The sequence below is a fragment of the Coregonus lavaretus genome (assembly GCF_964263955.1).
Source record: "Coregonus lavaretus genome assembly, chromosome: 10".
Classification (NCBI taxonomy): Eukaryota; Metazoa; Chordata; class Actinopteri; order Salmoniformes; family Salmonidae; genus Coregonus; species Coregonus lavaretus.
Genome location: NC_139997.1, coordinates 11,198,086 through 11,219,429, shown reverse-complemented (window position 1 = coordinate 11,219,429; position 21,344 = coordinate 11,198,086). Strand labels below are relative to the sequence as shown.

General features: G+C 44.1%; 1 protein-coding gene and 1 pseudogene across 2 annotated transcripts in view; both read left to right on the top strand.

Annotated features, from left to right (window-relative positions):
- LOC311135631 (signal recognition particle 19 kDa protein-like) overlaps positions 1-9,968 on the top strand; it is a 35,736-nt pseudogene extending 25,768 nt beyond the window's left edge. The window contains exons 2-5 of the transcript in view: positions 7,799-7,874; positions 9,023-9,094; positions 9,464-9,570; positions 9,846-9,968. The product of the transcript in view is annotated as a signal recognition particle 19 kDa protein-like (transcript). The remainder of the gene's footprint in view (positions 1-7,798; positions 7,875-9,022; positions 9,095-9,463; positions 9,571-9,845) is intronic.
- Positions 9,969-12,787: 2,819 nt separating this feature from the next.
- On the top strand, positions 12,788-16,825 carry LOC311135528 (C3a anaphylatoxin chemotactic receptor). Its single transcript, XM_084169540.1, has 2 exons — positions 12,788-12,875; positions 14,953-16,825. The coding sequence occupies exons 1-2, from the start codon at positions 12,871-12,873 to the stop codon at positions 16,067-16,069; spliced, it is 1,122 nt and encodes a 373-aa protein (XP_084025666.1). The 5' UTR covers positions 12,788-12,870; the 3' UTR covers positions 16,070-16,825.
- The last annotated feature ends 4,519 nt before the right edge of the window (positions 16,826-21,344 follow it).

The window sequence follows — 21,344 nt, the reverse complement described above, 5'->3', positions numbered from 1 at the left end:
TTGGTTACTACATGATTCCATATGTGTTATTTCAGAGTTCTGATGTCTTCACTATTATTCTACAATGTAGAAAATAGTAAAAATAAAAATAAACCCTTGAATGAGTAGGTGTGTCCAAACTTGACTGGTACTGTAGCTGATATGGCTGACTTACTTTTAAAAAATGTGGTTTCTACTGACAATTGAGATGTACATTTACATTACATTTTAGTCATTTAGCAGACGCTCTTATCCAGAGCGACTTACAGGAGCAATTAGGGTTAAGTGCCTTGCTTAAGGACACATCGACAGATTTTTCACCTAGTCGGCTCGGGGATTAGAACCAGCGACCTTTCGGTTACTGGCACAACGCTCTCACTCACTAAGCTACCTGCCGCCCAAGTGGGTACAAACTACGGCATAAGGGGACGACGAGCGGATAAGAGGCAATCCATAATTTCGATTAAGACATGAATGGGTGAGCTAGGATGCACGTAGTCAATGTAACTATTTGTTAAGCACTTTTGAAATGTACAGCGACAGAATTCAGAACATGGGCCGTTCTTACAGTATTCTCCCTCTACACCAAGTCAGAACCGTAGGATAAATAAAGGGGGCATATACAGTGCCTTCGGAAAGTATTCAGACCCCTTGACTTTTTCCACATTTCGTTAGGTTACAGCCTTATTCTAAAATTTATTTAAATGCTTTCCCCCCCTCATCAATCTACACACAATACCCCATAATGACAAAGCAAAAACAGGTTTTTAGAAATGTTTGCTAATTCATAAAAAATAAAAACCGGAAATATTACATTTACATAAGTATTCAGACCCTTTACTCAGTACTTTATTGAAGCACCTTTGGCAGCGATTACAGCCTTGAGTCTTCTTGGGTGGGACGCTACAAGCTTGGCACACATTCAGAGACTCCTCCCGAAGCCACTCCTGCGTTGTCTTGGCTGTGTGCTTAGGGTCGTTGTCCTGTTGGAAGGTGGACCTTCACCCCAGTCTGAGGTCCTGATAGCTCTGGAGCAGGTTTTAATAATAATAATATAATAATATGCCATTTAGCAGACGCTTTTATCCAAAGCGACTTACAGTCATGCGTGCATACATTTTTGTGTATGGGTGGTCCCGGGGAACCTGTACTTTGTTCTGTTCATCTTTGCCTCAATCCTGACTAGTCTCCCAGTCCCTGCCGCTGAAAAACATCCCCACAGCATGATTTTGCCACCACCATGCTTCACCGTAGGGATGGTGACGCTTGGCAGTCAGGCCAAAGAGTTCCATCTTGGCTTAATCAGAGAATCTTGTTTCTCATGGTCTGAGAGTCCTTTAGGTGCCTTTTGGCAAACTCCAAGCGGGCTTTCATGTGCCTTTTACTGAGGAGTGGCATCCGTCTGGCCGCTCTACCATAAAGGCCTGATTGGTGGAGTGCTGCAGAGATGGTTGTCCTTCTGGAAGGTTCTCCCATCTCCACAGAGGAACTCTGGAGCTCTGTCAGAGTGACCATCGGGTTCTTGATCACCTCTTTGACCAAGGCCCTTCTCCCCCGATTGCTCAGTTTGCTCAGTTTGTCCGGGCGGCCAGCTCTAGGAAGGATAAACCCGTCTGAAGTTTGCCAATGAACATCTGAATGATTCAGACGAGAACTGGGTGAAAGTGTTGTGGTCAGAATGGAGCTCTTTGGCATCAACTCAACTCGCCGTGTTTGAAGGAGGAGGAATGCTGCCGCTCCTAGAGCTGGCCGCTCGGATAAAGGATAAACTATGTCCACTTCAGACGGGCATGTATATTTGCTTTGTGTTGGGGACAATAAAAGGACACTCTAAAATGGGCAGTTTTGTCACACAACACTGCCACAGATGACACAGTTTTGTGGGTGTGTGCAATTGGCATGCTGACTTCAGGAATGTCCACCAGAGCTGTTGCCAGAGAATTGAATGTTAATTTCTCCACCATACGCCGCCTCGAATGTTGTTTTAGAGAATTTGGCAGTACGTCCAACCGGCCTCACAACCACAGACCACGTGTATCCACGCCAGCCCAGGACCTCCACATCCGGCTTCTTCACCTGCAGGATGGTCTGAGACCAGCCACCCGGACAGCTGATGAAACTGAGGAGTATTTCTGTCTGTAATAAAAGCCCCTTTGTGGAGAAACCCATTCTGATTTGGCTGGGCCTGGCTCCCCCAGTTTGGCTGGGCCTGGCTCCTGGGCCTGGCTCACCCATGGCTGCGCCCCTGCTCAGTCATGTAAAATCCAGGCCTAATGAATTTATTTCAATTGGTGAAAAGGCAAAGAGTGACGTCATGTCATTGAATAAACATTCTGGTGAATGGGCTGCGTGAGTTGAAGATGGATTGTAAAGGATGTGGAGAACAACGTTCAATCCCAGAACAACTACTCTGATAAAATGATTACTGAAGATATTCGCAGAACATTTAAGAAATTTATAGATATGGAAATAATAATAAAATTATTTGCTGGTTGAGAGAATGCCAAGAGTGTGCAAAGGCAAAGGGTGGCTATTTGAACTATATATATTGAAGTATATATATTGAAAAATATATTTTGATTTGTTTAACACTTTTTGATTACTACATGATTCCATATGTGTTATTTCATAGTTTTAATGTCTTCACTATTATTCTACAATGTAAAGAATTGTGTAGGTGTGTCCAAACCTTTGACTGGTAGTGTAGGTAGCACAGGTGACCAGGAAGGGTTAGCACAGGTGACCAGGAAGGTTTAGCACAGGTGACCAGGAAGGGTTAGCACAGGTGACCAGGAAGGGTTAGCACAGGTGACCAGGAAGGGTTAGCACAGGTGACCAGGAAGGGTTAGCACAGGTGACCAGGAAGGGTTAGCACAGGTGACCAGGAAGGGTGAGCACAGGTGAGAGGAGAGCACATACAGTTCTTACCATATTACATTTACATTTACGTCATTTAGCAGACGCTCTTATCCAGAGCGACTTACAAATTGGTGCATTCACCCTATAGCCAGTGGGATAACCACTTCACAATTTTTTTTATTTTTATTTTTATTTTTTTTAGGGGGGGGGGGGGGGGGGGGTAGAAGGATTACTTTATCCTATCCCAGGTATTCCTTAAAGAGGTGGGGTTTCAAATGTCTCCGGAAGGTGGTGAGTGATTCCGCTGTCCTGGCGTCGTGAGGGAGCTTGTTCCACCATTGGGGTGCCAGAGCAGCAAACAGTTTTGACTGGGTTGAGCGGGAACTATGCTTCCGCAGAGGAAGGGGAGCCAGCAGGCCAGAGGTGGATGAACGCAATGCCCTCGTTTGGGTGTAGGGACTGATCAGAGCCTGAAGGTACGGAGGTGCCGTTCCCCTCACAGCTCCATAGGCAAGCACCATGGTCTTGTAACAGATGCGAGCTTCAACTGGAAGCCAGTGGAGTGTGCGGAGGAGCGGGGTGACGTGAGAGAACTTGGGAAGGTTGAACACCAGACGGGCTGCGGCATTCTGGATGAGTTGTAGGGGTTTAATGGCACAGGCAGGGAGCCCAGCCAACAGCGAGTTGCAGTAATCCAGACGGGAGATGACAAGTGCCTGGATTAGGACCTGTGCCGCTTCCTGTGTAAGGCAGGGTCGTACTCTCCGAATGTTGCAGAGCATGAACCTGCAGGATCGGGTCACCGCCTTGATGTTAGCGGAGAACGACAGGGTGTTGTCCAGGGTCACGCCAAGGCTCTTCGCACTCTGGGAGGAGGACACAACGGAGTTGTCAACCGTGATGGCGAGATCATGGAACGGGCAGTCCTTCCCCGGGAGGAAGTATAACCCATATCACAGATACAGCTTATAGAATGAATCTCTCTGCACCTTTTGTATAGGAATATGGCTAAAATGATGGAGAAGCAACGAGTATCAATCAATCAATTAATCACATTTATTTATAAGCCCTTTTTACATCAGCTTTACAAGTGCTATACAGAAACCCAGCCTAAAACCCCAAACAGCAAGCAATGCAGAAGGAGAAGCACGGTGGCTAGGAAAAACTCCCTAGAAAGGCAGAAACCTAGAGGGGAACCAGGCTCTGAGGGGTGGCCAGTCCTCTTCTGGCTGTGCCGGGTGGAGATTATAACAGTACATGGCCATTATGGCCAGATTTTTCTCCAAGATGTTCAAATGTTCATAGATGACCAGCAGGGTCAAATAATAATCACAGTGGTTGTAGAGGTTGCAACAGGTCAGTACATCAGGAGTAAATGTCACTTGGCTTTTCATAGCCGGGCATTTAGAGGTTGAAATGGCAGGTGCGGTAGAGAGAGAGAGTTGAAAACAGTAGGTCTGGGACAAGGTAGCACGTCCGGTGAACAGGTCAGGGTTCCAAAGCCACAGGCAGATGAGTTGAAACTGGAGCAGCAGCACGAACAGGTGGACTGGGAACAGCAAAGAGTCATCAGGCCAGGTAGTCCTGAGGCATGGTCCTAGGGCTCAGGTCCTCCGGGATGGGAGGGAGAGAGAGTGAATTAGAGGGAGCATACTTAAATTCACACAAGACACCGGATAAGACAGGAGAATAACACCAGATATAACAGACTGACCCTAGCCTCCCGGCACATAGACTATTGCAGCATAGATACTGGAGGCTGAGACATGGGGGGTCGAGAGACTGTGGCCCCGTCCGACGATACCCCCGGACAGGGCCAACCAGGCAGGATATAACCCCACCCACTTTGCCAAAGCACAGCCCCCACGCCACCAGAGGGATATCAACAGACCACCAACCTACTACCCTGAGACAAGGCTGAGTATAACCCACAAAGATCTCCTCCACTGCACAAGCCTGAGGGGGCGACAAACCGGACAGGAAGATCACGTCAGTGACTCAACCCACTCAAGTGACGCACCCCTCCTAGGGACGGCATGGAAAGCACCAGTAAGCCAGTGACTCAGCCCCTGTAATAGGGTCAGAGGCAGAGAATGGAGATGGGAACCGGCCAAGCAGAGACAACAAGTGCGGTTTGTCGCTCCAGTGCCTTTCCGTTCACCTTCACACCCCTGGCCCAGACTACACTCAATCATAGGACCTACTGAAGAGATGAGTCTTCAGTAAAGACCTAAAGGTCGAGACCGAGTCTGCGTCTCTCACATGGATAGGCAGACCATTCCATAAAAATGTAGCTCTATAGGAGAAAGCCCTGCCTCCAGCTGTTTGTTTAGAAATTCTACGGACAATAAGGAGGCCTGTGTCTTGTGACTATAGCGTACGTGTAGGTATGTACGGCAGGACCAAATCGGAGAAATAGGTAGGAGCAAGCCCATGTAATGCTTTGAAGGTTAGCAGTAAAACCTTGAAATCAGCCCTAGCCTTAACAGGAAGCCAGAGGCTAGAACTGGAGTAATATTATCACATTTGTTGGTTCTAGTCAAGATTCTATCAGCCGTGTTTAGCACTAACTGAAATGTATTTAGTGCTTTATCCGGGTAGCCGGAGAGTAGAGCATTGCAGTAGTCTAATCTAGAAGTGACTAAAGCATGGATTAGCTTTTCTGCATCATTTTTGGACAAAACTTTTTTGCAATGTTACGAAGATGGAAAAAAAGCAGTCCTTGAAATATTCTTGATATGTTCATCAAAAGAGAGATCAGGGTCCAGAGTAACCCCGAGGTCCTTCACTCTTTAGTTTTTTTGATGATTGTACAACCGTCAAGATTAATTGTCAGATCCAACAGAAGATCTTTGTTTCTTGGGACCTAGAGCTAGCATCTCTGTTTTGTCCGAGTTGAAAAATAAAACATTTGCCGCCGTCCACTTCCTTATGTCTGAAACACAGGCTTCCAGGGTAGGCAATTTTGGGGCTTCACCATGTTTCATCGAAATGTACAGCTGTGTGTTGTCCGCATAGCAATGAAAGTTAACATTGTTTTTCCGAATGACATCACCAAGAGGTAAAATATATAGTGAATACAATATTGGTCCTAAAACGGAACCTTGAGGAACACCGAAGCGTACAATTGAGGAGCAGGTGGGCCAGCAGGTGAGGGTGGGCCAGCAGGTGAGGGTGGGCCAGCAGGTGAGGCTGCAGGCAGGGGTTTTGCTGGGGATCCGCTAGAACTGGTGGCCTTAATTCTTACACTTATTTGTGGACTGGACTTTGCATAAATGCAGAGAAACTAAGTAGAAAAAAATTACAAGTTTAACATTTAAAAAAGAAGATATCTTACACTTTGGATCCCAGCAGAAGTAGGCCTAGTTTAACATTTTAAAAAGAAGATATCTTACACTTTGGATCCCAGCAGAAGTAGGCCTAGTTTAACATTTAAAAAATAAGATATCTTACACTTTGGATCCCAGCAGAAGTAGGCCTAGTTTAACATTTTAAAAATAAGATATCTTACACTTTGGATCCCAGCAGAAGTAGGCCTGGTTGATGGATGGACTGTCTATAAGGTTGTTACCAGGAGCTAATAGACCATGTCCGGGACAAGGCCTTGTTGTAACACAGTCCACAAACATCTGCCTCCAGCATTGAATCTCTGGCTCCAGGAGGGGACATGAAACCAAAAGCCAGGGAGGGCAGCATGACGTGTGAGACCAGCTCGGTTTGACATGGGCACAATATCATCTACTAAGGCACGAAGATTTGAATCACCCACCACCAGGACAAACCTAAGGAAATAACGTTTTTGTAACACTAATTCAATTTTGTTTTGTTTTGGAAATTATGTCCATACAATATATAGATGGGTAGATAGATCTCACAAATTACATTTTGGAGAGATGGGCTATGATCCTTGAATCGGTCCAGAACCCATGTCCAAAAGGCAAACCTTTTGGATTGATTACAACCAAGGTGGGTTTAAGAAAAGTGTTGTAAGGCTATGTATAATTGGGGTGATATAAACCTATAGCAACATGATTTTACTAGGATACTACCTCCAAAAATATGTTATTTGTCAGGCCAAGCGATTGACCTGCTGCATTGTTTTTGGCACGTCAAGGCTGGCCTTGGGCTGATTTTAAACGTCTAAAGGAGCACTCATTACCATCACCATTAGGTTAATCTGGGTTGTTAACAGGTATGCCAGGTCCATCATTGTTTACATTTTGTCTTTGTTTACATTTTATTTCACACAGGAAGCAAACAGGGCAAGCAACAAAAAGTCTTAGTGTTTTGTCTTTACGACGGATGTTCAACACAACAGTACATTCATTTGTTTGGGAATTACTAATTTATAACATGCAGGACTAAATGTGTCTATAACACAGTCCCTCTCCAAAACTACACATATTTGGTTAGTAGAGACCCTACTGAGTATTTCCCAACCCACTTTAGCGGAGACAAGTAGAAAACTTCTCTCTCTTCAAGCCAATAAGTATCCCATACACCGTGTATTGTGTTGCAGTGAAAAGCGTAGGTGGTGTAAGGAGTCACCAGTACTCTGTATTAAACCCGTTGCCCAGCACAAGATACCCATTTAAGTTTTGCAGACTGAGTAATTCCAATAACATATTTGTATTTTATTAAAATTATATGTCTTTAAATATAGCCTACACAATAGCTTTCAACATACCAGTATTTGGATAAACTTTCAAAATAAATGCTGGTACAAATAATACAAGATAAAAATAATAATAATACGTACAACTATCTTTTTTTTTTTCAGAGGTGGTTGCAATGCTGTGAAAGACAGTTGTACTGCACTAGAGTGCCAAAAAAAAAGGATATTCCCAAAGTTAACATGTCTTTGCAGGGGGACTCTTATTTTGGAGGAAAGAAATCTGCGATCATGCTGCCAGCATAATATCCTGCTGTTATGAGAAAGGTAATCATCACTCTTTTGCAGGTTTATCTGCATATACCCTTCCTATGTAAACAGTAAGAAGACCCTTGCAGAGGGGAGACTGATACCCGCTGAAAAGGTAAACCAAACCTGCAGGATTATTTTAATTTGTTTGGTTAAAATCAAATCAAATGTTATTTGCCACATGCGCCCTTAACCAATAATGCAGTTTTAAGAAAAAAGAAAAGACAAATGAAATCATAAAAAATTAACGATAAAATTAAAAAGGTGTTAAGTGAAAAATAGATAAGTAAAATATAAAAATGGCAAATAATTAAAGAGCAGCAGTAAAATAAAATAACAGGAGGGAGGCTATATACAGGGGGTACCGGTACAGAGTCGATGTGCGGGGGCACCGGTTAGTCGAGGTAATTGAGGTAATATGTACATGTGGGTAGAGTTAAAGTGACTATGCATAGATAATAAACAAGAGTAGCAGCAGCATAAAAGAGGGGGTGGGGTGGGGGGGACAATGCAAATAGTCCGGGTAGCCATGATTATCTGTTCAGGAGTCTTATGGCTTGGGGGTAGAAGCTGTTAAGAAGCCTTTTGGATCTAGACTTGGCGCTCCGGTACCGCTTGCCGTGCGGTAGTAGAGAGAACAGTCTATGACTAGGGTGGCTGGAGTCTTTGACAATTTTGAGGGCCTTCTTCTGACACCGCCTGGTATAGAGGTCCTGGATGGCAGGAAGCTTGGCCCCAGTGATGTACTGGGCCGTACACACTACCCTCTGTAGTGCCTTGCGGTCGGAGGCCAAGCAGTTGCCACACCAGGCGGTGATGCAACCAGTCAGGATTCTCTCGATGGTGCAGCTGTATAACTTTTTGAGGATCTGAGGACCCATGCCAAATCTTTTCAGTCTCTTGAGGGGGAATAGGCTTTGTCATGCCCTCTTCATGACTGTCTTGATGTGTTTGGACCATGATAGTTTGTTGGTGATGTGGACACCAAGGAACTTGAAGCTCTCAACCTGTTCCACTACAGCCCCGTTGATGAGAATGGGGGCGTGGTCAGTCCTCTTTTTTTCCCTGTAGTCCACAATCATCTCCCTTGTCTTGATCACGTCAATAAATGGTGGACCACTTGCTTTTGCAGATCTATCCTGGTGAATGTACACACACACACCACTGGTTCTGAAACAGATTTTATTTTGTGGTCTATGTCAACACGAGTGTATTGAGGGACATGTCTGACATCTTGGTTTTCCTCTCTGTGTCTCCAACCAGGCAGTGGAGAACCCTACTTGTGCTGAGATCCGTGATGTGTTGACAGCAGGGGGGCCAAATGTTCTTATGAAGGTAATGGATTGCATACATCTAGTGCTTTTTCATGCTTTACATAAGAGGGGAACTCGCCTCATTCACTACCATTGTGTAGCAGTAGCTCCCACCTAGGTGAATCCAGAACAGCCATTTTCCATTGTCAAACACATTTTTTTATATTTTTAGTCATTTAGCAGACACTCTTATCCAGAGCGAATTACAGTAGTGAGTGAATACATTTTCGTACTGGTCCCCCGTGGGAATCGAACCCACAACCCTGGTGTTGCAAGCGCCCATGCTCTACCAACTGAGCTACACAGGACCAAATGTAATCATAGTAGGTTAGGGTATGGCGTTGCCCAATTTATAAGTCTCTCTAATTGTTATTTTACTTGTCTACCACAGAACAAGATGTACTCTAGAGAGTGGGATGTGACGTTCAGAGAAAGAGTGTGTGTACAGTTCAAGCAGGAGGATGGAACTCTCTGCTCAGACAAATTTGCATCACGTGAGTGCTTGTTTATGAAGGGGAGGAGCAATGACCTGTGGCTGAAGTTAGCCAAACGGGAAGCAATGCAGTTCATTTTTACCATCAACTGCCTTGGGTTATTTAAAATGTGGAATGATTCTCCTCTCTGATCCATGTTTGAATTTTCTGCACTACGGTCCTTCTCTAACAATGCCCTCGTCCTACATGTTACACATTCCAGTTTGTGGATGCAACACAGTTGTGTATAACACACTTTATTACTACGGCTTTATTATCCTGTCTGAATGTCTCCGAAAGTAAAGACGTGATGATCTACTGTGCTGAGATGATCCCCAAACTGAAGACCCGAACCCAGAAGGGGCAGACTCCGGCTCCCAGCAAGGGGAGGGTAGCAGGAAAAGGACGAAAAAGAGGAAGTAGAGGCCCTGTTCAGCCACACAAAGTCCCCCATGTTACTGTTATTATTTTTGCTGTGCAAAACCAACAAAGGAAGGAAGTCTCTCGCAAGGAACTGGTACAGTGGCAGAAAGAAAGAGAGAAGACTACATTTATGTGAGCTCATTATTTTGAATAGGCCTACATACAGTGGGGAGAATAAAGTTTTTGATACACTGCCGATTTTGCAGGTTTTCCTACTTACAAAGCATGTAGAGGTCTGTAATGTTTTATCATAGGTACACTTCAACTGTGAGAGACGGAATCTAAAACAAAAATCCAGAAAATCACATTGTATGATTTTTAAGTAATTCATTTGCATTTTATTGCATGTCATAAGTATTTGATCACCTACCAACCAGTAAGAATTCCGTCTCTCACAGACCTGTTAGTTTTTCTTTAAGAAGCCCTCCTGTTCTCCACTCATTACCTATATTAACTGCACCTGTTTGAACTCGTTACCTGTATAAAAGACACCTGTCCACACACTCAATCAAACAGACTCCAACCTCTCCACAATGGCCAAGACCAGAGAGCTGTGTAAGGACATCAGGGATAAAATTGTAGACCTGCACAAGGCTGGGATGGGCTACAGGACAATAGGCAAGCAGTTTGGTGAGAAGGCAACAACTGTTGGCGCAATTATTAGAAAATGGAAGAAGTTCAAGATGACGGTCAATCACCCTCGGTCTGGGGCTCCATGCAAGATCTGTGGTCCTCTGTAGCTCAGCTGGTAGAGCACGGCGCTTGTAACGCAAAGGTAGTGGGTTCGATCCCCGGGACCACCCATACACACAAAAAAAAAAAAATTATGCACGCATGACTGTAAGTCGCTTTGGATAAAAGCGTCTGCTAAATGGCATATTATTATTATTTATTATTATCTCACCTCGTGGGGCATCAATGATCATGAGGAAGGTGAGGGATCAGCCCAGAACTACACGGCAGGACCTGGTCAATGACCTGAAGAGAGCTGGGACCACAGTCTAAAAACCTGTTTTTGCTTTGTCATTATGGGGTATTTTGTTTACATTTACAGCAGACGCTCTTACAGTTAGTGAGTGCATACATTATTTTTTTCATACTGGCCCCCTGTGGGAATCGAACCCACAACCCTGGCGTTGCAAACGCCATGCTCTACCAACTGAGCTACATCCCTGCCGGCCATTCCCTCCCCTACCCTGGGCCAATTGTGCGCCGCCCCATGGGTCTCCCGGTCACGGCCAGCTATGACAGAGCCTGGATTTGAACCAGGATCTCTAGTGGCACAGCTAGAACTGTGATGCAGTGCCTTAGACCACTGCGCCACTCGGGAGATTAGATTGAGAAAATAAGTGAAAGACAAAACAGTGCAGATAAAAAAAAAACTGGTAAAAAGGGTGTGCAGGTGAGTTGGAAGCCCAAAAGGGGTATATGAAAACCACACCACAAATATAAGTACCAAAAACAATATAGAGATGGATTTCAGAATTAACCTGGAAGAATTACCCCGAGTGGTGCAGTGGTCTAAGGCACTGCATCTCAGTGCTTGAGGCGTCACTACAGACCCCCTGGTTCGATTCCAGGCTGTATCACAACCGGCCGTGATTGGGAGTCCCATAGGGCGGTGCACAATTGGCCCAGCGTCGTCCGGGTTTGGCCGGTGTAGGCTGTCATTGTGAATAAGAATTTGTTCTTAACTGACTTGCCTAGTTAATAAAGGTAAAATTAAAAAGTTTAGGTAAACTGTCTGGGAGGTAGGAGTATTTGTAGATGAAAATACATAATTGGTGTACATTTAATGTCATAAATAGACAAGATATTAAGTTTCTTAAACAAATGTGCAGATGGAGCCAGGTAATTAGAGGAGGTGGCTAGTCTTGCAAATGTATTTTGTATGATGAGTAATTTGTGTAGGTAGGAGGCATATGTACTGGCCCAGACAATATTACAGTAAATGAGATATGGGTAAATTTAGCTATAGTATAGAGTTAAGAAGCAAGCTTGATGAACCAAACCACTCATCTTTCTGATGATATCAACAGATTTCATCACTTTGCTACAGACAAATTGAATATGATCTTTCCAGGATAACTTTTCATCAATTAGAACTCAGAGGAATCTAGTGGATGTGACTTGTTCCATTTCATTCCCACCAATTGAGATTATGGCACTTTTTAAAATATATATATTTTTAAATAATATTTCTTATTCTCACTAGTGAATACAAAGTTGGATTTTTTAACATTTAAAAATAATTTGTTTATCTGGAACCATTCAGAACATTTGGCTTCATTAATTAGTTGTCTTCATTAATTAGTGAATCAAAATTATTGTGTGATTAAAATCAAATTGGTATCATCAGCAAAGAGAATGGGAAGTGCAGTAGACACAGCAGCAAGGACATTGATATAGATTAGGAATAACGAAGTTCCAATTATCAAACCCTTTGGCACACCACAAGATATCTTGGCCCTGGTAGATGCACAGCCGTTTGCATAAACAAATTGTTCTCTATCATTAACATAACTATATAACCAGTTACATGTATAATCATGAAAACCTTAATAATGCAATTTAGAAAGTACTATTTCATGATCAACCGTGTCAAACTCTTGGGATGAAGGTCTATAGGTCTAAGCCTATCCATTATTTCTGTTTTCATTTGATGACAGCAGAGTTAATTCCAATGTGCTAAGAGATGTCTCTGTGGTTTCCAATGTGCTAAGAGATGTCTCTGTGGTTAGATTTGGGGGGAATTTCTTTAGTAAGGATTTGCCTACTGTAGATATCGGATGTTGTTGGATAGATGGTATCAACAGCTGTTGATGTAGTTTCCTGTGGGTTTGCCTCAGTTCTCTACTGTGGTTAAATACTGGAAACAACGTTTAAAAACGAAAGCTCAAAGATGGGGTAAGTTTGATTTGTATTTTCAGTAGAATTGTAGGGGAGGTTATCTACTTCTGGGTGGAAGATACTGTGATAGACAATAGTTTAGTTCCTAGAAAATAGCTTAGCAGTAAATTGTAAAGGCCTTATCCAGCACAGGTTTTGCAAAGTTTTGTGGCTTTGTGAGAAGGAATTTATACCTCAGTTCCTAAATATACAAACTAACAAACAACATTCTGAATGTATTGCAGATTGTACTTATGTTTGAATTTTTATTCGCTTGATTTAGTCACCAGACTGGTCTCAGAGCATTTCGTATTATTCTGAAAGTAAATCCGAGACACTCCTTTAGTATGATATGTTACGTTTGGTATGGTTACATTTTTACATTTTAGTCATTTAGCAGACGCTCTTATCCAGAGCGACTTACAGTTAGTGAGTGCATCATTTTTGTCATGCTGAAACAGGAAAGGACCTTCCCCAAACTGTTACCACAAAATTGGAAGCACAGAAGCGGCTAGAATGTGATTGTTTGCTGTAGAGTCCCTTCACTGGAACTAAGGGGCTTAGTCCGAACCATGAAAAACAGCCCCAGACCATTTTTCCTCCTCCACCAAACTTTACAGTTGGCACTATGCATTGGGGTAGGTAGCGTTCTCCTGGCATCCACCAAACCCAGATTGGTCCGTCGGACTACCAGATGGTGAAGCGTGATTCATCACTCCAGAGAACGCATTTCCACTGCTCCAATGGCGACAAGCTTCCCAACACTCCAGCCGATGCTTGGCATTGCGCATGGTGATCTTAGGCTTGTGTGCGGCTGCGTGGCCATGGAAACCCATTTCATGAAGCTCCCGACGAACAGTTCTTGTGCTGACGTTGCTTCCAGAGGCAGTTTGAAACTCGGTAGTGGTGTTGCAACCGAGGACAGACGGTTTTTACACGCTTCAGCACTCACCGGTCCCGTTCTGTGAGCTTGTGTGGCTGTCCACTTCGCGGCTGAGCTGTATTGGCTCCTAGACCCAGGGCCCTGACCTTAATGATGAGCTTGAAGGATACTATGGTGTTGAAGGCTGAGCTATAGTCAATGAACAGCATTCTTTTGTAGGTATTCCTCTTGTCCAGATGGGATAGGGCAGTGTGCAGTGCGATGGCGATTGCATCGTCTGTGGATCTATTGGGGCGGTAAGCAAATTGAAGTGGGTCTAGGGTGTCAGGTAAGGTAGAGGTGATATGATCCTTAACTAGCCTCTCAAAGCACTTCATGATGACAGAAGTGAGTGCTACAGGGCGGTAGTCATTTAGTTCAGTTACCTTTGCTTTCTTGGGTACAGGAACAATGGTGGACATCTGGAAGCAAGTGGGGACAGCAGACTGGGATAGGGAGAGATTGAATATGTCCGTCAACACTCCTGCCAGCTGGTCTGTGCATGCTCTGAGGACGCTGCTAGGGATGCCGTCTGGGCCGGCAGCCTTGCGAGGGTTAACACGCTTAAATGTCTTACTCACATCGACCACGGAGAACGAGAGCCCAAAGTCCTTGGGAGCTGGCTGCGTCGGCACTGTGTTATCCTCAAAGCGGGCGAAGAAGGAGTTTAGCTAAAACCCTTTTAGCTAACCCTTCACCTAACCCTAAATCTAACCATTTTAGCAAATCCTTCCCCTAAGCCTAACCTTAACCCTTTAACCTAACTCCTAAACTTAACCCTAACCCCTAATCCCTAGCCTAGCTAACGTTAGCAAGCTAGCTAAAGTTCGCTACCTAGCTAAAGTTAGCTACCTAGCTAGAATTCGTAACATATCACACATTTTGCAAATTCGTAACATATAATACAAATTGTAATTCGTAACATATCATATGAAATGGGTGATGGATATCCACATTACTAAATAGTGTCTAGATTTACACATAGAATAATGCAAAATGCTCTGAGACCAGGTTGTAGTTGCACATGGTATATAGACAGCTTCCATCAATCATGAATGGTTATTTGACATCAATGACAATCCTCAATGCCATGAAACATTAAATTAGAACATAGATTGCATTTTAATGATTAAGACAGAATATGAGTGACATTCTGTGTCAATTTCTCCATAGGGACAACATGGATAACTCAGATTATTATGGGAATTTCTCAGAGGATAATGGGAATTTCCTTGAGAAATATGTCACAGAAGACTATGGGGAGTATGACTTGTATTACCCGTTCAATGAAACCTTTGTGTCAGAACAAGGGCATACATCCATACAGGTGGTGTCCATGGTTCTCTGCAGCATTGCCTGTGTCCTCGGTATCCCAGGCAACGCCTTTGTCATCTGGATAGCTGGAGTAAAGATGAAGAGAACAGTCAACACCGTCTGGTTTGTAAACCTGGCTGTAGCAGACCTCCTCTGCTGTTTCTCCATACCCTTCTCCATAGCTGACATTATACTGAACCGACACTGGCCCTATGGAGAGGCTATGTGTAAGATTCTTCCGTCCATGGTCGTCCTCAACATGTTCGCCAGTGTCTTCACACTGGTTCTCATCAGCCTGGACCGCTTTGCCCTGGTCATCCTGCCTGTCTGGGCCCAGAACCACCGGCGCATCAGCCTGGCCTGGCTGCTCTGTGGTCTGGTCTGGGTCCTGGCCCTGCTCCTCAGCCTCCCCTCTATGATCTACAGAGAAATAGTAGTCCATGATGATAATAACATAATACTGTGCACCTATGACCACCTACACAACAAAACTGAGGGCAACCAGTTGGCCATCAGAGCTATCAAAGCCACCAACGTCACCAGGCTTATACTCGGCTTCCTCATCCCCCTGTTGGTCATCGCTGTCTGCTACCTGCTGATCGGTAGGAGGGTGAGCAGCGGCCGCTTTAAATCCCAGAGGGCCTTCCAGATCATTTTGGTTGTGGTGACGGCGTTCTTTGTGTGTTGGCTGCCATATCACATCATAGGGCTGGTGATGGAGTATGGCCGGGAAGCCTCGGCGGTCATGGCCGGGACTCTAGACCCCCTGGCCATCTCTCTGGCTTACGTCAACAGCTGTCTCAACCCTGTCCTGTATGTGTTCATGGGTCAGGACTTCAAGGAGAGGGTCAGGATTTCTCTACGTAAAATATTTGAGAACGTCTTCAGCGAGGATGTGACTCTGCGTTCCTCTGTGTACTCGAAGGGACAGTCACAGCTCTCACGGGCCACTCACTCATCTGAGGCTCAGGTCTGAGTCAGAAATGTCTGAAAACGCTCCTGTGTCAGTTACACAATAAATGTAGATGTGTTGATCTTTCCTGACTAAGGTACTAAATGAGTATGATCTGATATATAAAACATTTTACAAGCAATTAAGAAATTAGACATTGACAAAAACAAACGATGGTTTAAAGTTCAGTCCATGCCTGATTGAAATGTTGCATGCATGGATTTTTGTGTAAAGCTGTTGGGTTTTTGTTTGAAACTTGTGTCCTAAAAACTAATCTGTTACACTTATGTTGTACTTATCGGTGTAATTATAATGGGGTGTGGAGGAAGGAAGTACCACCACTGTAGATTACTCTGATAAAGACATACCAGAAATACCAAATGAAAAAAGTGTTAGTCACCCACCCATCTTATGCCTTCATGTAAAGTCAACTATTAGCTAATCCTCTGCTGGGAAACTGAAACGTACGTTTGACCCCGAGTTCCCTTTTATCTTCCCTGTGTTACTTTCCTCCTAAAGGATGTAGGAGCCATAGAAATAGGATGACTAGAATGGACAAATCTCCTCAGACCAGAACAATGTGACAGTACACTCAAGTGAATGTCCGTTCTAGTAATTCCATTTCTATCCTTAGACCTGGAATCTGCCTTGTATGTCCTGTATGACTATCTTTGGCCGGTCAATGCTGTAGTGTATTGATTTGGACAATAATTACACTTAAATGTTATACCATCCAACAATCTGTTGCATATTTTATCAAATAAATCAATTATATTTTGATCAGTAGCTGTGTCCTTGGTCATTGATAATGTATGATTTCACTGCTGTGTACCAGAGATGATGTTATTCTAATTCAGTCATTTTTTCCCTTACATCTAACTGAAAGGAAGAAAACAGCATGAATCCCATGCATAGCATACTTCCCACATTAATGGAGTAAAAAGCACCCTAAATCCATTGATATTGTGGTATTTCAAAGCACACTCCTAAAACAGTACCAAAAAATCCTGATACACCCAATCACGAAAATAATGAACCTTTCAATACGGCAAAACACATTTCCTAAGGCATGGAAATCATCTATTATAACACCAATATATGAATCACGAGACCAATATGATGTGAGCAACTACAGACCACCCTATCATCTCAAAGGTTGCAGAGAAAGTGGTCATGGAACAGCTAACAGCCCAATGTGGGTAGCTTTCCCCTTCACCCCATGCAGTTTGGGTTTAGGTCAACCACTTTACAGAAACAGTATGTTCCTATCTCCTAGAGATGATCAAGGCCAAGCTGGACAAACGGGGTGTTGTAGGTGCAGTTCTCCTCGACCTCAGAAAAGTATTTGACACTGTTAACCACAACGTCCTCTCCAAGCTATCCAACTTCAACATCTCATCAAGTGCTTTGATAAAAAAGCATGTACTTCTCCACAAAACTAAACAAATAGGCTTACCCGGAAATACTCATCCACAGACAAAAAAATCAAAACAGACACAGAGTTTAAATATCTGGTCATTATCCTAGACTTTGAACTTTAAAAAACACATTAAAAAGATGTCCACAGAATCAGACATATTCTCTGAAATGTTTTGAACTCACTCTCTATACAGGCAGCCAAGATGTATTTAAATGTAATGATCTTCTCTCACCTGTCCTATTGTATCACCAGCTGGTCAACAAAACCATAGTACTCTCCAAGCTCATCATTAAGCTCAGGGCCCTGGGTCTGAACCCCGCCCTGTGCAACTGGGTCCTGGACTTCCTGACATGCCGCCCCATGTGGTGAAGGTAGGAAACAACACATCCACTTGTGCTGATCCTCAACACAGGGCCCCCACAAGGGTGCGTGCTCAGCCTGCTCCTGTGCTCCCTGTTCACCCATGACTGCATGGCCACGCACGCCTCCAACTCAATCATCAAGTTTGCAGACGACACAACAGTAGTATGCCTGATTACCAGCAATGACGAGACAGTGCCTGCCCTCCAGGACATCTACAGCACCCGATGTCACAGGAAGGCCAAAAAAAGAATCAAGGACATCAACCACCCGAGCCACGGCCTGTTCACCCTGCTATCATCCAGAAGGTGAGGTCAGTACAGGTGCATCAAAGTTGTGACCGAGAGACTGAAAAACAGCTTCTATCTCAAGGCCATCAGACTGTTAAATAGCCATCACTAGCCAGCCTCCACCCAATACCCTGCCTTTCAGCCTTTGTCAAGATAATCCATCCACTTGACAGGTGTGGCATATCAAGAAGCTGATTAAACAGCATGATCATTACATAGGTAAAGAAGCCAGATGTGGAGGTCCTGGGCTGGCGTGGTTATACGTGGTCTGCGGTTGTGAGGCCGGTTGGACGTACTGCCAAATTCTCTATAAATGACGTTGGTAGAGAAATTAACATTCAATTCTCTGGCAACAGCTCTGGTGGACATTCCTGCAGTCAGCATGCCAATTGCACTCTCCCTCAAAACTTGAGACATCTGTGGCATTGTGTTGTGTGACAAAACTGTACATTTTAGAATGGCCTTTTATTGTCCCCAGCACAAGGTGCACCTGTGTAATGATAATGCTGTTTAATCAGCTTCTTGATAAGCCACACCTATTCAGGTGGATGGATTATCTTGGCAAATGAGAAATGCTGACTGACAGGGATGTAAACAAATGTGTGCACAAAATGTGAGATAAATAAGCTTTTTGTGTGTATGGAACATGTTGGGATTTGTTTTCTAATAATTGGATTGAAGTGATGAATAGCTTAGAAGGAATGCATTAATGAGGAGCATAGGTTTGTACTATACTGATATAAATTGTTTCACATAACAGGCTGTGATTCATGTGTGGAACGTTAGGGGAAGGACAGATAAGACTTGTATTTCTTACAGATACGAACACTGCCTCTTTGTTGTCTGTGAACCGTTGTCTGTGAACCGTCCTTGGATGTAGGAACGTACAGTCTTTTGGGTGCTGACTCTACAGGTTGTTATGATAAACTTATGCCTGGGAACGGTGGAGCGCCAAGGGGTGGGACTAACCCGTGCGCCAACGGATTGGCTGAGTAAAGTCTAAACCACACTCAGTCCTTTACTCTGATTGGCCAACAGAAGAGGTGGGAACTCTCTGTCAGAGTATTTGAGAAAGAACCTGTAAACAATAGTTTAGTTCTCTGAGTGCCCTGCGTGGTATTTCAGTGGACCCGTATATACGAACCTTCATACTTATCATACATACATTTTGCATATAATAAATTAAGCTTGGATTGAAGATCTCTTGATTCTTATTCCAATACCAGATTTGAATTACGCAATTTCTAACAAACATTTCTGGGATATTTTAGTTCAGCTCATGAAACATTGGACCAACACTTTACATGTTGCGTTTATATTTTTGTTCAGTATAGTTATGTTTAGTTAGGGACTGTGAATGGAAATTAGCTGTGTTTAGCTAACTCTGATGCAAACATCATACGCTACACCTGCTTGTCGAACATCTCATTCCAAAATCATGGGCATTAATATGGAGTTGATCCCCCTTTGCTGCTATAACAGCCTCCACTCTTCTGGGAAGGCTTTCCACTAGAGGTTGGAGCATTGCTGCTGGGACTTGCTTCCATTCAGCCACAAGAGCATTAGTGAGGTCGGGCACTGATGTTGGGCGATTAGGCCTGGCTCGCAGTCGGCATTCCAATTGTAATGAAGAGGGCACGACAAAGCCTATTTCCCCTCAGGAGACTGAAAAGATTTGGCATGGGTCCTCAGATCCTCAAAAAGTTCTACAGCTGCACCATCGAGAGAATCCTGACTGGTTGCATCACCGCCAGGTTTGGCAACTGCTCGGCCTCCGACCGCAAGGCACTGCAAAGGGTAGTGCGCATAGCCCAGTACATCACTGGGGCCAAGCTTCCTGCCATCCAGGACCTCTAAACCAGGCGCTGTCAGAGGAAGGCCCTAAAAATTATCAAAGACTCCAGCCACCTTTGTCATAGACTGTTCTCTCTGCTACCACACGGAAAGCGGTACCGGAGCGCCAAGTCTAGGTCCAAAAGGCTTCTTAACAGCTTCTACCCCCAAGCCATAAGACTCCTGAACAGCTAATCATGGCTACCCCGACTATTTGCATCATCTAGAATGTCATTGTATGCTGTAGCATTAAGATTTCCCTTCACTGGAACTAAGGGGCCTAGCCCGAACCGTGAAAAACAGCCCCAGACCATTATTCCTCCTCCACAGTTGAATTCAGGCAGGTAGCGTTCTCCTGGCATCTGTCAAACTGAGATTTGTCCGTCGGACTGCTAGATGGTGAAGCGTGATTCATCACTCCATTGAACGCGTTTCCACTGCTCCAGAGGCCAATGGCGGCGAGCTTTACACCACTCCATCCGACTCTTGGCATTGCACATGGTGATTTTAGGATTGTGTGCGGCTGCTCGGCCATGGAAACCCATTTCATGACGCTCCCGACAAAATGTTATTGTGCTGAAGTTACTTCCAGAGGCAGTTTAGAACTCAGTAGTGAGTGTTGAAACAGATTATTTTTACGCACTACGCGCTTCAACACGCAGCGGTCCCGTTCTGTGAGCTTGTGTGGCCTACCACTTCACGGCTTAGCCGTTGTTGCTCCTAGATGTTGCCACTTCACAATAACAGCACTTACAGTTGACCAGGGCAGCTCTAGCAGGGCAGAAATTTGACAAACTGATTTATTGGAAAGGTGACATCCTATGACGGTGCCACGTTGAAAGTCACAGTACGGGCCATTCTACTGCCAAGGTTTGTCTATGGAGATTGCATGGCTGTGTTCTCAATTTTATACACCTGTCAGCAACGGGTGTGGCTGAAATAGCTGAATCCACTAATTTGAAGTGGTCCCCACATACTTTTGGCCATATACTGTATGTACCTGGTGGCGCTGCTGAAACAATAATGCACTTCTGACCAAAAGGTTGCAAGTTCAAATCCCTAAAGCATTATACTTTATGTCAAGTGTTTTAGCAAAGTGCATAAATGTATTTTTTTCCCATTAAATCTGTGGGCAATCTTGGTCATGCCCACAGACCTGGTGGCGTAGCAGGAAACCACTCAATAACCTTTTTTTTTCTTTATCTTAATGATAAAACAATTACTTCGCTGGTACTTTAACAAAACATTGTTACTTGTGGAGTCACTAAATGAGAATGAGCTGGTTGGTATGAAACATTTAGTGCATTTTTTCAAGTAACAAGTGTGTGGTCCATGCCTGATTGTAATGTTGCTTGCATTGCTTTCGAGATTTGTGTTCTTCTTATCAGTGTGTAAT